The sequence below is a fragment of the Echiichthys vipera genome (assembly GCF_963691815.1).
Source record: "Echiichthys vipera genome assembly, chromosome: 3".
NCBI lineage: Eukaryota > Metazoa > Chordata > Actinopteri > Perciformes > Trachinidae > Echiichthys > Echiichthys vipera.
This window is the reverse complement of record NC_139828.1, coordinates 35,064,110-35,080,150: the sequence shown is the minus strand read 5'-3', so window position 1 is coordinate 35,080,150 and position 16,041 is coordinate 35,064,110. Positions and strand designations below refer to the sequence as shown.

The 16,041-nt window shown below is 44.7% G+C and overlaps 1 protein-coding gene across 1 annotated transcript in view; it reads left to right on the top strand.

Annotated features, from left to right (window-relative positions):
- Nucleotides 1–16,041, top strand: part of ptprfa (protein tyrosine phosphatase receptor type Fa) — a gene marked incomplete at its 5' end in the record, with an annotated part of 414,741 nt that overhangs the window by 8,073 nt on the left and 390,627 nt on the right. Inside the window, one exon of the mRNA XM_083911493.1 lies at nt 11,696–11,837. Coding sequence (XP_083767619.1) covers nt 11,696–11,837 — 142 coding nt within the window. The remainder of the gene's footprint in view (nt 1–11,695; nt 11,838–16,041) is intronic.

The window sequence follows — 16,041 nt, the reverse complement described above, 5'->3', positions numbered from 1 at the left end:
ACTGGAGTGATATGATCAACTTTTTTGGTCTTAGTGAGGACTCCAGCAGCAGCATTCTGGATTAACTGCAGCTGTCTGATGGACTTTTTAGGGAGACCTGGAAAGACACTGTTACAGTAGTCGAGCCCGCTGAAGATAAATGCATGGACAAGTTTTTCTAAGTCCTGCTGAAACATAAGTTCTTTAGTCCTTGATATATTATTTAGGTGATAGTGGCCGACTTTATAATTGTTTTAATGTGGCTGTTGAAGTTTAGGTCCATGATTACTAGGTTTCTGGCTTGGTTTGTGGTTTTTAGCATTACTGTTTGAAGTTGGCTTCTCCGGGAACCATCACCTTATTGTGGTGGAGAGGTTTGTGTGTCCCTGTGAACCTGAGGGCTGTGTAGTCTGGAGCCTAGTACTCCTGATAGGGTCTCCCATGGCAGAGTGGTCTCAGGGGAGGGGCCAAACTAAGAATGGTTCACAAAGACTCAATGGACAAACAAGGAAGAGGAAGAGAGACCCTGCCCCGAGGAAGCCCAGAGCCCCCATCTGGAGCCAGGCCCAGACGGAGGGGTCGGCGGCGAGCGCCTGGTGGCCGGGTTTGCCATGGAGCCCGGCCGGGCACAGCCCAAAAAAGTGACGTGGCACCTCCCTCCTCTCCATCCTGTGGGCCCACCACTCGCAGGAGGAACCACTTGGGTCGGGTGTGCTGCTGCACGGGTGGCAGTAAAGGTGAGGGGCCTCGACGGACCAGACACGGGCAGCAGAAGCTGGCTCTGGGGGCGTGGAATATCACCTCTCTGTCGGGGAAGGAGCTGGAGCTTGATCTGGTGGGGCTTACCTCCACACACAGTCTCGGTTCTGGAACCGTACTCCTGGATAGGGGTCGGACCCTATTCTTCTCTGGAGTTGCCTAGGGTGTGAGGCACCGGACGGGTGTGGCGATACTCACAAACCGCGCGGCGGTGTTGGAGTTCACCCCGGTGGACGAAAGGGTCGCCTCCTAATGCCTGCGGGTGGTAGGGGAGAAAACTCTGACTGTTGTTTGTGCATATGCACTGAACAGCAGTTCAGATCATTCGGCCTTCTTGGAGACCCTGAATGGAGTCCTGCATGGGGCTCCATAGTTCTGCTGTGAGACTTCAACGCCCATGTGGGCAATAATGGAGACACCTGGAGAGGCGTGATTGGGAGGAACGGCCACCCTGATCTAAATCCGAGTGGTCGTCAGTTATTAGACTTCTGTGCTAGTCACAGATTGTCTATAACTAACACTATGTTCGAACATAAGGATGCTCATAAGTGTACGTGGTACCAGAGCACCCTAGGCCGGGGGTTGATGATCGATTTTGTGATAGTATCATCTGATCTGAGGCCGTATGTTTTGGACACTTGAGTGAAGAGAGGGGCAGAGCTGTCATCTGATCACCATCTGGTGATGAGTTGGGTCAGAGGATAGGGGAAGATTCTGGACAGACCAGGTAAGCCCAAACGAGTAGTGCGGGTGAACTGGTTACTGAGATCTTTAACTCACACCTCCAGCGGAGCTTTTCTGGCATTCCTGTGGAGGTTGGGGGCATTGAACCCGAATGGGACTGAAGAAGGAGGCCTTCCGGGATATGTTATCCCAGAAGACTCTGGAGGCAGTGGCAAGGTACCGACAGGCCAGAAGGGCTGCAGCCTCTGCTGTGTCAGAGGCAAAGCAGCGGGTGTGGGAGGTGGTCGGAGAGGTCATGGAGAAGGACTTTCGGGCGGCACCAAGGTGCTTCTGGAAAGCCATTCGACATCTCAGGAGGGGGAAACGGGGAACCGTCCAAGCTGTTTACAGTAAGCCGATTAGTTAATCAGGCGGTGGAAGGAGCACTTTGAGGAACTCCTTAATCCGACTAACATGCCCTCTTTTGTAGAGGCAGGGCTGGAGGCTGATGGGGAATCCTTGTCAATATCTCTGGCGGAAGTCACTGAGGAAGTCAAACAACTCCACTGTGGCTAGAACCAAGGGATTGATGAGATTCGTCCAGAAATGCTGAAAGCTTTGTGTTTGGAGGGGCTGTCTTGGCTGACTCCATGGTAACATGCTCTTTGAACCTAACCAGGTTTTTCTCAACTAACCTCGAGTTTCTCTCTGTGTCCACCCTCTTTCAGCCACACACGGTATTTGATTTCCTCATTCAATCAGTTAGCAGGCGAGTTTTGGCGTAGTATAGTTCTGTCATCTGTTTTTTCAGAAAATCATTGCAAAAATCAGTCATTATAAGTTATATTAGGTGGCGACTATTTCCACTATCATGGCATGTCCTTTTGATAATGATCCCGTGGATGAGGGTGCAGCATTACTGCGCAGAGAATTAAATATTCGTTGGGAGATGATTATCAGACTGCGCATAGATGTTCTTGCATTTCAAGACAATTATCTTTTTGAGCGGTACCTTTTCACGTCACAGTCCATGGGCAGGATATCGAGGCGTAGTCGTGGTGGGGAGGGGTTGCAGTTCGGTGGGCTGAGGATCTCGTCTCTGCTTTTTGCAGATGATGTGGTCCTGATGGCCCGGGAAAGGGAAGTTTGGGGTCCCCTGCTTAAGCTGCTGCCCCCGCGACCTGACCCCGGATAAGCGGTTGAAGATGAGATGAGATGTTTGAAGTTGGGTGCTCCACAGGTGTTTTCTGTGATATTACAATTTGTGATGACTTTTTTTTGAACATCACTCTGCACAGAGATAGCACTCTCAAATAAAACACAGGGATGATCAGAAAGAGCACCATCAAGCACGGCAACCTTAGAAATGCTCACACCCTTGGGCATGACTATGTCCAGAGTGTGACCTTTGTTATGTTTCGGCTCGGTTACATGTTGAATGATCCAGTTATCAATGACACAATAAAGTTCTTTAGTCTCCTTGTCATGAAGTTTGTCAACATGAATGTTAAAATCACTAACAATAACTACACAGTCAAAGTAAATTCAGATCATAGACAGCAGTTCAGAAAATTCTTCAAAAAAGGTTGCACAATATTTGGGTGGCCTATAGACATTTAGAAACATAACTCTGTAGGAAGAATTCAACTTTAGAGCCACATATTAAGATATCTGCTTTCATTGGAGGGAATCACCAAAAAGGACAGAGAGTAATTTGAGGGATGGAATCTAGGAATCAGGCGGGGTGTAAATATGGTCCCATCTGTGACCAGGAGTCCGTTTCACAAAGCAGGTTTAGTGAAAACTCTCCATGGTAACATGCTCTTTGAACCTAACCAGGTTTTTCTCAACTAACCTCGAGTTTCTCTCTGTGTCCACCCTCTTTCAGCCACACACGGTATTTGATTTCCTCATTCAATCAGTTAGCAGGCGAGTTTTGGCGTAGTATAGTTCTGTCATCTGTTTTTTCAGAAAATCATTGCAAAAATCAGTCATTATAAGTTATATTAGGTGGCGACTATTTCCACTATCATGGCATGTCCTTTTGATAATGATCCCGTGGATGAGGGTGCAGCATTACTGCGCAGAGAATTAAATATTCGTTGGGAGATGATTATCAGACTGCGCATAGATGTTCTTGCATTTCAAGACAATTATCTTTTTGAGCGGTACCTTTTCACGTCACAGTCCATCATTTACATACACAACCTAATCCGTCCTTACATTTCCAACATAACTAGCCACAGTCATGCTCTAACATCCCAGCAGATATTGTGTGTTGCGCTGCGTTTTTTTGCAAATGGGAGTTTTTTGTACAACGTCGGAGATGCGGAGCACTTGAGTAAGGCAACTGTGTGCCGAGCGGTCAGAAAAGTGTGTCTCGCCCTGAAACAGCTACTACCCATCTTTCTCATTTTACCTGGACATAAACCTGTCCATCAAGGAGGAGTTCCACAGGATTGCAGGTGAATGATGTAGAGATCTATTAAATGAATATCAAATGATATTATTTTAATGACGTGCTGCAACCTTAGACTGGGATTATTCATTTTAATTTCTTTCAGGATTTCCCAGTGTGATTGGCTGCATAGATGGCACACACATCCCCATCATGGCTCCATCACATAATGAACCAGATTATGTGAATAGGAAGTCCATTCACAGCATAAATGTGCAGGTACATGTGGACTGACTACTGTTTATCGTATGTGATGCTGCATATATCATTTCCAATGTGGAGGCCAAGTGGCCTGGGTCTATTCAGGACTCAAGGATTTATCGAGAGTCTTACCTGAGCAACAGACTGCAACGTGGTAAGCAGCCTAAAGATTTGCATAATACTTCACTTCTTCATCTAGTGCATCCACTATACATTACAGGAGAGTTCGATGGCCATCTGCTGGGTGACAGGGGTTACCCATGCCAACCTAGGCTGCTGACCCCTTACCCTGACCCTGAACCAGGCCCCCAACAGAGCTTCAACCAGGCTCACTGCCCTACAAATTGAAGACCCCGATGATGACCCCATCCACCTGTCAGCTATGCAGGACGGCAGAGCAGTCAGAGACGCCATATGCCATCATCACTTTAGTGATTGAATCACCATCACCACTACCACAGCAGTCAAATAAAGACATACTACACATTTCATTTGGTCTTCTTTATTTCCTGCAAATACAAGAGCTAGTTTAATTAATGTTCCAATATAGTTAACATAATTAACATGATTCACATGTGACCATGCACCTACCTCTAACTTGTGCTCCAGTATTTCAATTTCTATGTCTGCCTTCCTAATCTGCCGGTCCAAGTAGTGCATTTCTTTGTCGGTTTTGTGAATTTTGTAAATGTCTTTGACTGGTAACTGGGAATACATACAAGGAGGATATTATACAGTTGCACATGAATTCCACAGAACGAATCTCTGGTGTTTACTGAACATCCATCTCACTGTGCAGTGGAAGTTGAGGGACCCTCCTGCTGCTGCCTAGCCATGCCCTGTTAAAAAAGGATGAGAATGTGTGGATACTTCAGTGTAGGCTAAATGTCACTCTATATTCCACCAGAATGTTAAGAAATGTAAATCGGAAGAGAGCTCAGTAACATCAGTAAGATCAGTAACATATCAAGATGTTACCTCTATAGGCCTTTCTGGATTCCCCTCTGGAAAGGCAGCAGATAGAGTTTCCGTATATTTAAACTACCATTTAACAAAATCTTTGAAGTATTGCCTACTTACACTTACAAGGTATGTTGTTGCGGGAGGGGGCTCCACCAGGCAGATAGCACCATCAGAATCTGTTGGAACAAAAGTTAAAAAAAAAGTCATGAAAGGGAAATATATATATATATAGGTCTAGGCATATTATATTATATAAAAGCACTTGTGTCTTGGGGGGTGAGCTCAGAGGATGAGCTTCGTCCAGGGATTCCCTGAGTCACTTGCCTTCCTAAATTCTGGCTTAGGGCCAGCTCCTCTGCCTGCGTTAGAGGTGGCAGTGCTGGGCCACCACCCGTTTTACGGACGTCTGCTTTCTTTCTGTTGGCTGAGTAGAAGTCTGTGTTAGTTTAAATAGGCTTGATTATTTAACAGAAAATGATAGAGATGAGAAGACATTTATGTATGTGAAATCAGCATTATTTGGGGGATAAAACAACTGTACAGTCAAACAGCCACTTACTATTTACTTTACAATGTAAAACATGATCAAAATGAGGTACCCCCATGAGATTAAGCCAAGGTCTTACCTGTTTGAACAATGTTTTTATGTTTCATCTTAAACTGCTGCCAAGTGCGCTTCTGCCCCGCGGGGTTGCACCTAAATGAAATTAATTAATAGGCTACCACTCAAGCAGTTTCCCTCTGTAATATTATTGTGATTGCAAAGGACTACATTTAACTTACGCATTGACCCGAGCAGCAATGTTCTCCCACTCTCTCTTTTGCTGCTGCAGCGCTGTTACACTTTCTTCTAAAAATGGGCTCAAACTCAATGTATGAGCGCATTAATATTTCTAATTCCAGTGGGGTGAAAAACGTAGGCCTCCTCTTCCCCGTTGCCATGGTGACTCGTGGAATCGGGCCTCAATTGATGCTGTCTTTTAATACTTGTGGCGCACGCACTTAACTCAATGTGAAACTACTCCAAGTTGATCAAACTAACTCAAATCAGCTGTTCTGGAACCAAAAACTCAGAGTTTCCTATCTCAGAGTAGATCAACTCAGAGTTCAGGGTTAGACTCAGAGTTTGTTGAACCTGCTTTGTGAAACGGACCCCAGCTCTTTCATGTTGTTTAGTGAACTCCAAAAGAGGGGAGGAGGGGGACAGGGTGGGTGTAGAGAAGGGGGAGCTGGATAGTGTTTGGGATGGGGGCGTAGGGGTTGGGGGGCGAGGGACTTTTTCTCCTCGCTGATCATGCTCAAAGCTCTCTTGATGCTGAGCCTTTGTTTTGGCGTGTTTGTGTGCCGGTGGTCACCAGCTTCAGCTGGGAGACGTGAAAAGTGGGATGAATCTTGAGGGAAGCAGGGAGCTTGAGCTTGAACGGCACTGGGGTTGATTGCCTCAATCTCGAAGGGACCAATGAACCTGGGAGTGAGCTTCTTAGAGGGAGTAGAGCTCCTCGAACCTCTTTCCAGATCCAACGGCCCTCCGGAGATGATGTTTAACCGAGGGTACCGCGATCTCTGACTCCTGGGCAGGAAAAAGAGGAGGTAAGTATCCTAATGAGGTCTTGAAAGGGGACATACCTGTGGCGGAGCAGGTGAGCAAATTGTGGGACTATTCCACCCAGGACAGTTGAGATGACCACGATGAGGGATTGCGGGCACAAACACAGCAAAGAGCGGTTTCCAGATCCTGGGTAGCCCTCTCCCTCTGTCCGTTTGACTGCCGGTCAGGTTCAGTACGTTGTGCCTGTCTTACCACCGTCTCTAATTCCCAGGTAAGGGCTGCCATAATGCAGGAAGAAGGGATGGTCCAAACTGTCGGAACAGGGCATCTGGTTTGACGTTCTTACTTCCAGGAATATACGTCAAGGAAAAGTTAAATCGCTTGAAGAATAAAGCCCACCGGGCTTGACGAGACTTCAGTCTCTTAGCTGACTGAATGTAGGACAGGTTCCTGTGGTCCGTCCATACCACAAACGGAGTCTCTGCTCCCTCCAACCAGTGCCGCCACTCCTCCAAAGCTAACTTGACGGCAAGTAGTTCACGGTTCCCAACGACGTAGTTGCATTCTGCTGGGGACAGTTTCTTGGAGAAGAAGGCACAGGGGTGAACCTTGTTGTCCTTAATTGCTCTCTGTGACAGTACTGCACCCACTCCTAGATCAGAAGCGTCCACCTTCACAATGGACTGGCATGAGGGATCAGGCTGGACCAAAACAGGGGCAGAGAAGAAGCGCTTCTTCAGTGTCTGAAACGCATCCTCCGCAGCAGACAACCACACAAAGGGAGTAGTATGTGACATCAAACTGGTCATCGGGGAAACCACCTAACTATAATTCAGGATAAACAGGCGATAGAAGTTGGCAAAACCCAGACCAGATGGTACGCGTTGCGGAGATCCAGTTTAGAGAAAACGGTGGCACCATGCAGCGGTTCAAAAGCAGAGTTAATAAGTGGCAACGGGTATTTGTTCTTAATCGTAATGTTATTCAGACCGTGATAATCAATACAGGGTCGTAGAGTCTTGTCCATCTTTGCCACAAAGAAAAGACCCGCTCCCAGCGGAGGGGAGGAAGGACGGATAATCCCAGATTTAAGAGAGTCATTAATATATGTCTCCATTGACTCATGCTCAGGTCCTGATGGATTATATAAATGACTGGTAGGAGAAGTCAACCCGGATAACAAATCGATAGAGCAGTTGTACGGACGGGTGAGGTGGCAAGGATTAGGCCTTCGTCTTGCTAAACACCTCGGCGAGGTCATGATACACTGGTGGCACGGAGGACAGATCAGGAGGTTCAGGCAACGAGGGACTCGGGTCACTGATGCATCTAGCCGGGGCCAAGCGAAGACAAGATGAATGACAACTGCTACTCCAACTCACAACCCTGCCTGTAACCCAGTTAATTACAGGATTGTGAGTTATAAGCCAAGGAAGTCCAAGAACTACGGGGGCATTAGCAGAGGCCATGACGTGAAAGGCTATGGTCTCAGTATGATTACCAGCTAGCGACAGAGTCATGGGAATTGTCTCGACAGAGATCTGGGCTAGCTCTTAACCAATGACACCATTAACCACTAGCGGAGAATCTAAAGGCACGGTCGGGAACTGGCTACGTACCAACTCGGAATCCAGAATATTAATATCCGCCCCTGAATCGATTAAAGAGGATAATCTCCTTCCTCACAGCTCAAAACAATGTCGAGGTTAATACGTTTCCGAGGAAGAGCAGGGACAACAGATCGACTCACCAGAACCCTGTCTGCGACTGGTGAGCCTGGGAGTTTAACCGGACCGGGCAGGAGGCCAGTTGATGGTTAGGAGCCCCACAGTAAATACACAACCTAACTCTGAAACGACGTTGGCATTTTGCCGGGGATCAGACGACTACGACCCAGCTGCATCGGTTCCTCCCTGGAAAGAGCGGAAGACTGAAGAACACTGGAGTTAGCTGGGTTGCTAGGCCGACTAATAACAGGGTCGAGCTGTACTGCGAGTTGGATATGAGATACGGAAGGTAATGGCAGACACTTACAGCGTCTCTCACAGAGACAATTGTCTATTTTAATGCCTAACCCGATGAACTATGGGAAGCTACTGGTCTCAGATCTACCCCCTAAGCAGTCCTTTACCTCCTCATTAAGACCCTTGAAGAAAATGCTTTGTAGTGCTCTATCATCCCACCTTAACTCTGCCGCCAGGGTACGAAAGTCCACGCAATAATCCGTCGCACTGGCGGAGCCCTCGCGCAGGTTGAGCAACTGGTTCCTGGTATCACAGTCGGAAACAGGATGATCAAACACTGAAAGCATCTCACTAGAAAACTGCCGAAAGGTATCTTATTGTGTCTGAGGGTTAAGCCAGAAAGCTGCTCCCCAGGCACGGGCCCTACCTGTAAGCAAACCTAACACGTAGGCTATCTTAGAGCTATCGTTAGCGTAAGTGAGGGGCTGTTGACTGAACACTAGTGAGCACTGAAACAGGAAATCTCTGCACTCACCCAACTTTTCATCATAATGCTCGGGCATAGGTACATAAGGTTCGCGGGGCAGAGGAATATTCACTGGGGTAGCAAGTGACTCAGCGTTAGCAGAGGAAGCTAGGGAAGGCCTAACCTGATTAAACTCGATACGGGAAACACAAGCAGTGGCTTACTCCGGCTTTCCAGGATCCCTTGTAGTGTCTGCGAGTGTTGACCGAGTAGGACTCTCTGAGCGGACAACACCTAGCGAGCAGAAAATCCTGGAGGATCAGGTGTGGGGGATAACTCAGAGGAACGGGACCCAAATGCAGAGACGAACACCGAGAAAGATTTTTACAAATATTTAATGAAAAAACAAGTACAGGATCCGGGTGAAGACAAGGGGAAACCAATGTGGGGATCAAGAGACAAAACACGAACGGGTAGTAGAAAACAGGAACTCGGGAAACTATAACAAAAGAAACAAAGAAACGATTAACAAAGAACAGCGCAACACGGATAGAGAACACGATCATAAAGCTTAGGTAGCCAACCAAGAGAGAGACATGAACCGCGGAATTGTAACAACAGTCTGGCGCCGAATGTGAGCCACATCCAGCTTTTTATCCCTCCAGTGCTGACGAGGTGATGAGCCACAGCTGGGAGGGACCACCCCTACCAGCAACAACAGACAAACAGAAAGGGAAAGACACAAGCAGGGGAAAACAGACAGAGGGAGACAAACTCACACAAAAGGAAGAGGGAAGGGCCTGACAGGACAGAAATTCTGACAGTTTTGCTCATTTAGCTGTCAATCAAAATAGGATTCTGCCTCAGACAGCTCATCCAATCATCATGCAGAAGCCGAGCATCATATCATCATATCATATCATAGATATACATATGATATATGTAGTATATATATATATATATATATATATATATGCAGTGGTGGAAAAAGTACTCAGAGCTCTTACTTAAGTAAGTAGTGGCCCATTTCAGAATATTGTATTATAATTATGAATAGATTGATGCAAATATCACTTTAATATTGCAGCTGATGTGGAATCATTTTATTTATTTTATATAGTGCTGTGTAGCTTAATCTCTAACAATATATGGTATTTCATTTGTTAATAATAATATTTAATATTTACATAATATTTTTGTAACAATAACTGAATCTATGAAATAGTAACCAAATGAATTTAGCGGAGTAAAAAGTACAATATGTCCTCTGTAATGTAGTGGAGTAGAAGCATAAAGTAGCATAAGTTATTTTATTTATTAATTATTAATTATTAATTTATTAATTACTCAAGTACCTCAAAATTGTACTTAAGTACAGTACTTAGTTACTTTACATGTGTATATATGTACATACATACATGGACACATACATATCTAGGGCATGGTGGTGTGGTGGTTAGCACTGCCGCCTCACAGCAAGAGGGATACTGGTTTGAATCCTCTCTGAAAACTCTGTGTGGAGTTTGCATGTGTTCACCATGTCTGTGTGGGTTCTCTCTGGGTTTTCCGGCCTCTTCTCCTTAGGTTAATTGATGGCCCTAAATCGCCTGTAGGTGTGAATGTGAGAGTGAATAGTTTTCTGTCTCTGTTTGTGCCCTGTGATATTATGTTGTGGGCTTGTTTCTCTTCAGCAGGAACTGGGAAATTGGTCAGGATTGAAGGGAAAATGGTCCCTTCAAAGTCCACCCAAATTCTTGAGGAAAACCTGCAGCCCTCTTTTAGACACTTGAAATAGGCAGGTGGTTCACCTTCCAGCATGACAACGACTCAAAACACACCTCCATAAAAACAACACAGTGGCTTAAGGACAGGGAGGTGATTGTCCTAGAGTGGCCTAGTCAGAGCCCTGACCTGAATCCTAAAGAACATCTGTGAATGGACTTGAAGAGGTCAGTCCATCACCGCTGACCACAGAATTTGACTGAACTCAAACAGTTCTGCAGGAAGAATGGGGCAATATTTCCCAATCTAGGTGCGCAAAGCTGTTAGAGACAGATCCAAACAGACTGATGGCTGTAATTAAAGCAAAATGTGCATCAAAAAAATATTACATCTGGGGACTCATCACTTTTCCAACCCTGCTATTCTAGCTTTTATTTTTTTATTAATTTTCAGAAATGTTGAAAAAACTTTTTCACTTGAATGTTGTAAGGCAAAATGTGTAAATCACGGTGGAATTTTTTGTATCATCATTGAATATTGAATATGTATTATCATTTCAGGCTGTAAGGTTTTGGAAGGGTATCATAACTTTCTATAGGCACTGTATAAACACACATATATGTATGTGTGTGTGTGTGTGTGTGTGTGTGTGTGTATACACACACAAAATGTATCCCTGGTACTTTCATATCTACTTAAAATGTAATCAGGCTAAAAGATCATGGAATAGTTGTTTGATTTGTGATCGCAGTGACGGCTGACTGAACAGATAAAGCAGCAGGATTAATCAAGCCTGGCTGTTAACATGATATGGACCTGGCAAACAGCACAGAATAAATCTCCATGGTAACTTATATGCGTGTGCTTTCGTGCAACCGGATCATAGATCAAGTAAATCAGGATAACCGGAATATCCCGGCTTAATCCCCACAGGTGATGATTTTAATCTTCCTCTTCTGTCATCTTGCCAGGTGATTGAGTTTGATGATGGCTCGGGCTCGGTACTGCGTATCCAGCCTTTGAGGACCCACCGTGACGAAGCCATCTATGAATGCACAGCCACCAACAGTATGGGAGAGATCAACACCAGCGCCAAGCTTACTGTGTTAGAGGGTAAGACCTGACTGCCTGTCTGCCTTCCTCCCTGTATCACTCAAGTTCCACACGTGCTGTTTTACTCCTACCCCTGCCTTCTTTCATCCTGTCCTCCCCTCCCTGACTCTCCGAAGGGGTTTTTCATGTTGCCTGTGTTGCACACAGCACATTAAGCACTCTTATTAACTATTCCCAACATGCCTAGGTCAACCAGGCACGCGGGAAGATGTTTTAAGTATGGGGGGCTGCCAATCATATTTTTTTTTCTACTGCTGTACCCTAGCGCATCGTACTAGAGCTTAGATCAGGCCCAGAAAATCAAGCCAGACCCTACCCGTGCCTGTGCATGTTCGGTCCGAGCCCGGCCCGACACATTAACAGTAATTATGAGCCAGAGCCCAATTTCAACCTGACAACTGACAACATTCTTCAGAGTTGTTTGAACTTCCGAATGGAAATATTCAGAATGGAATTGATCACAAAAGGATCTGACTGAAGAAACGTGAATTGCACTTAATGCACTGGACAAAGCAGACACATATGTTGTCATTGCGACTTGTTTGAAATGGTTCCATACCTCAGACTTTCCTCCAGACTTCATCAAAGTTCATGCTCCTGTTTTTATTTGATCCTTTACATCTCCAAGCTGAATGTTGCACTTTACCTTACTGTCTTCTGCTAAATATATATAGACCTATAATGTTTCTGTTTATGGTATAGCTTTCTCCTCAGATAAGTCCAATAGAGCAATGATTTAAAAAACAAAACAAAACAAAAAAAAGACACAAGCGCTAGATCAAAGACCCGGCCCGACCCCTGAGGATAGTGATGGGAAATATAGGCTGCAGAGAATCTAAACTCAACATCGCACACTACTAGGCTGCCCACACTACTAGGCTGCCCACTGGCTGCCAAATACTACACGCAAAATAAAACATAACTGAATAAATAACTAATAAATAAGGATTGTTTCCAACTTGTGTAATTCAAACATATCCAAAAGCAAAATGTTTGACAAAAAACAGATGTCATCATTTCCAACATGCAAAACACATTTTTTTTCCACACATTTGTTGGCGTTCAATGTTTCAAGTAAAATAAAAATCAAATCAACACTTTCATACTTTTTACAGTAGCACAAAGTGCCTTACAGATAATAAAAGCAAAACAAAAAATGAAACAAAACATGAACAACAAAGAAACACAATGAAAACCCCAACCTCCCACCCCCAAAAATATACACACAGAGATACACAAAGACATACATTATACTACACTATACTCTTAACCTCCTGACTACCAGGGGAAAAAAATTGTCCAATCACATTTTTTTTAAATCCCCCAATCTTTGTAAGGTAATTAGAATACTGCAAACATTTTTTTTTATTTTTTATTTTTAATTTTTAAGATATCATGTGTCCACTACAGTGGACTTCAGAACACCATACATGTGAAACGGAACCTTGATGGCAACTTGAGATGGAGTTTAACATCAACATAACTGCCTATCATCACTTTTGTTGTGTTTTGCTTTGTTGTGCTCATTTGGTATGATACTTCAAAAAGTAATTCCTCTTCTTGGAAACACAAAGGAATACCTTGCACTTTGTGCGCATCACATAGGTTTTGCTCATGCAGCCGGATCTGCGACACCTTGATGCATGTGTTTCATCCACCACTTCTGGAAGATGGATGGCGCCATAGTGTCTCACAGCTGCATTTGGCTGTGGTTTCCACTTTTGACATGGGGGAGTGTAATCATCTTCACTGTCACTTTCGACTCCTGCTTGGGCAAGAGTAATCAGGTCTTCACCAAGGAGAAGTTTAAAGCCAAGGAACTTCAGTGGTTTCTTCCCCAGAGACTGCTAGTCACTGAACCCATGAGTTGGTGATTGCCAGGTCAAAGAAGTGGAAAACTGCATGCACTGTCCATATCCGAGTGTGAAAGGCCATCCTGTTGAAACTCAACATTCGGTCAATTAAGTCCACACCACCCATGTTGGTGTTGTACTCAGCATATGCCTGTGGCCTTGACACCTGGACAAACCTTTTGTCTTTCTTAGACCATCTACTGCGTGTGTCCTGAGGTTTCAATGCCATAGGCAGAGGATGTCATGGCAACTGGCTTGTTGTCCAACCACTTTATGACAGCAAGTTCAGGAGGGCTCCATCTGACTACCATCTCTGATGCCCCTCTTCCTTTCTTTTTTAAGGGTTTATCCCCTATAATCTTGCAGTCCTTTGGAACTCTGCTTTTCATGAGGGTTCAAGTCCCTGTCATCCCTTTTGCCATCAGGGTGTCGAGGAGGTTGATCGTTGTAAAGAACCTGTCAAATAACAGATAGATTCCTTGGGGAACAGACTCTGTCAAATAAAGAACAGCTTGCTCTCAAATGTCCTTTCCTTCTGTAACTTTAAAGGTAGTCTTTCCTTGGTAGACCACAAAGTCTAATACCAGACCAGTGGGTGCGGCCAAGACAAACACCTTCAATCCAGTTGGGTGTGGTTTGCCCGGTATATACTGGTGCACTTGGGCATCGACCAGTAAATGGAACCATTTGCTCATCAATGCACAATTTTCCTGTTCTAGGCAGACTTAGACATCCTTTCCTTACTTTGGTCAAGAGGGGCCTGAGTCTGAAATAGTACTTTGAATTCTTGCACTACAGTGGAGGCCGATCGGACATAGATGTAGACTGTTCTGCCTCACCTGATGCCACAGCCTCTGCTTGCCCTGCCTGTGTTTCATCCCCAGAGTTCTCTGAATCACCCTCCCCTGCTTCTGGCTCAAACACTGCATCTTGATCTTCTTCAGACAACTTAATATCTGAGTTTCTATCAACAATTTGCAGTAAAATTCTCTCTGCTTCTGAGAATGACTCCCTTTCTTTCATTTGAAATAAAACAGAACTAAATGGAGGAAATAACTACAAATGTCCACTACGGAGGAAATTTTTTAAATACTTAAATACTATGCTAAAATAGACCTAAAATAATTCAGAAAATGTTTTAATGTGTTCTTAAGAGACTCATATAAAATATGCCGACAACATTTTAAGCCAAAATTTGCTCAATAAAAAGTATTATGCACTTACTTTTCCTTTCCCCGTAAAATGTGCTTGGACTGACGGACACCATTTTCCTGAATGTGGAAGTTAAATGTACCAAAGCCCCACCCCTTCACATTTGGTATCATTGAAAAGCCCTAAATGTCCTCTCTAGATAGCAAAGGGAGTTAATGCAGTAGTATGCAGTGGGTGAGAGATAGTCAGGTTTACAAATGTCCTCCACAGAGGACAAATTTGAACTACTGGTAGTCAGGAGGATATCATGGTAAAAAGCTATCTCTGTTTGTGGATACAGGCCGGTAGTTATTTAAAAACATTGGGGTCTCATCACTTTTCTTCAGAAGGGGCTTCACCACCATCGTTTTTAAGGAGGTGGGGAAGACACCCGTCTGAAGAGAGCAATTCACCAGATACAACAGCTGTGCCTCAAAGAATCCATAGAGTGTTTTAAAAAATGGTGTGGGAATTGGATCTAAAAGGCAGGTTGTGGGCTTTACCTGGGAGAAAACTTGAGCTAGTGTCCTCGCATCAACCAGGGCAATGGGATATTGGGATAAAAAAAGTGGATCTGATGTCATTGATTTTTTTCTGAAGTGGTCTGCAAAATCCTCACAAAGGGCCTTATCTGGTGTCTTGGAGGAGCTTTTAAAATATGTGTTAGTTAAAAGATCAATCGTGAAAAATGGGAATTTGGGGTTATTTTTATGGTCATTCATTAGTTTTTGGAAGTGGGAGATTCTTGCTTGTTTGACTGTGTTATTATAAATTTTGAGGTTTCAATGTAAAATTTAATTGGGAACTGTTACATTTGATTTCCTCTATCACCTCTCAGCACTCCTGCATTCCCTTTTGAGTTATTTAACTTCCTCAGTTCTCCATGGGGGTGTAGGTCTCGTTTTAATTGTTTAATTAAAAGCGGAGCCACTGAGTCCAGTGTTGTCTTAATTTTATTGTTCAGTTTGTCAGTGATAAAATCGCAGGGCGGCAGAAGGTTTGGCCGCCATGTACCCTTACGTGCCTGACCCGCACGGAGGAAATGCGCTGCTCCACGGGCTGCCTGGAGGTGCGCCGGCCTGCGGCTGCTCCTAACTGAGACGGAGGGGAGGGATCAGGTTGGACAAGAGGACCGATGGACGGATCCCGGGGGGCGAGCT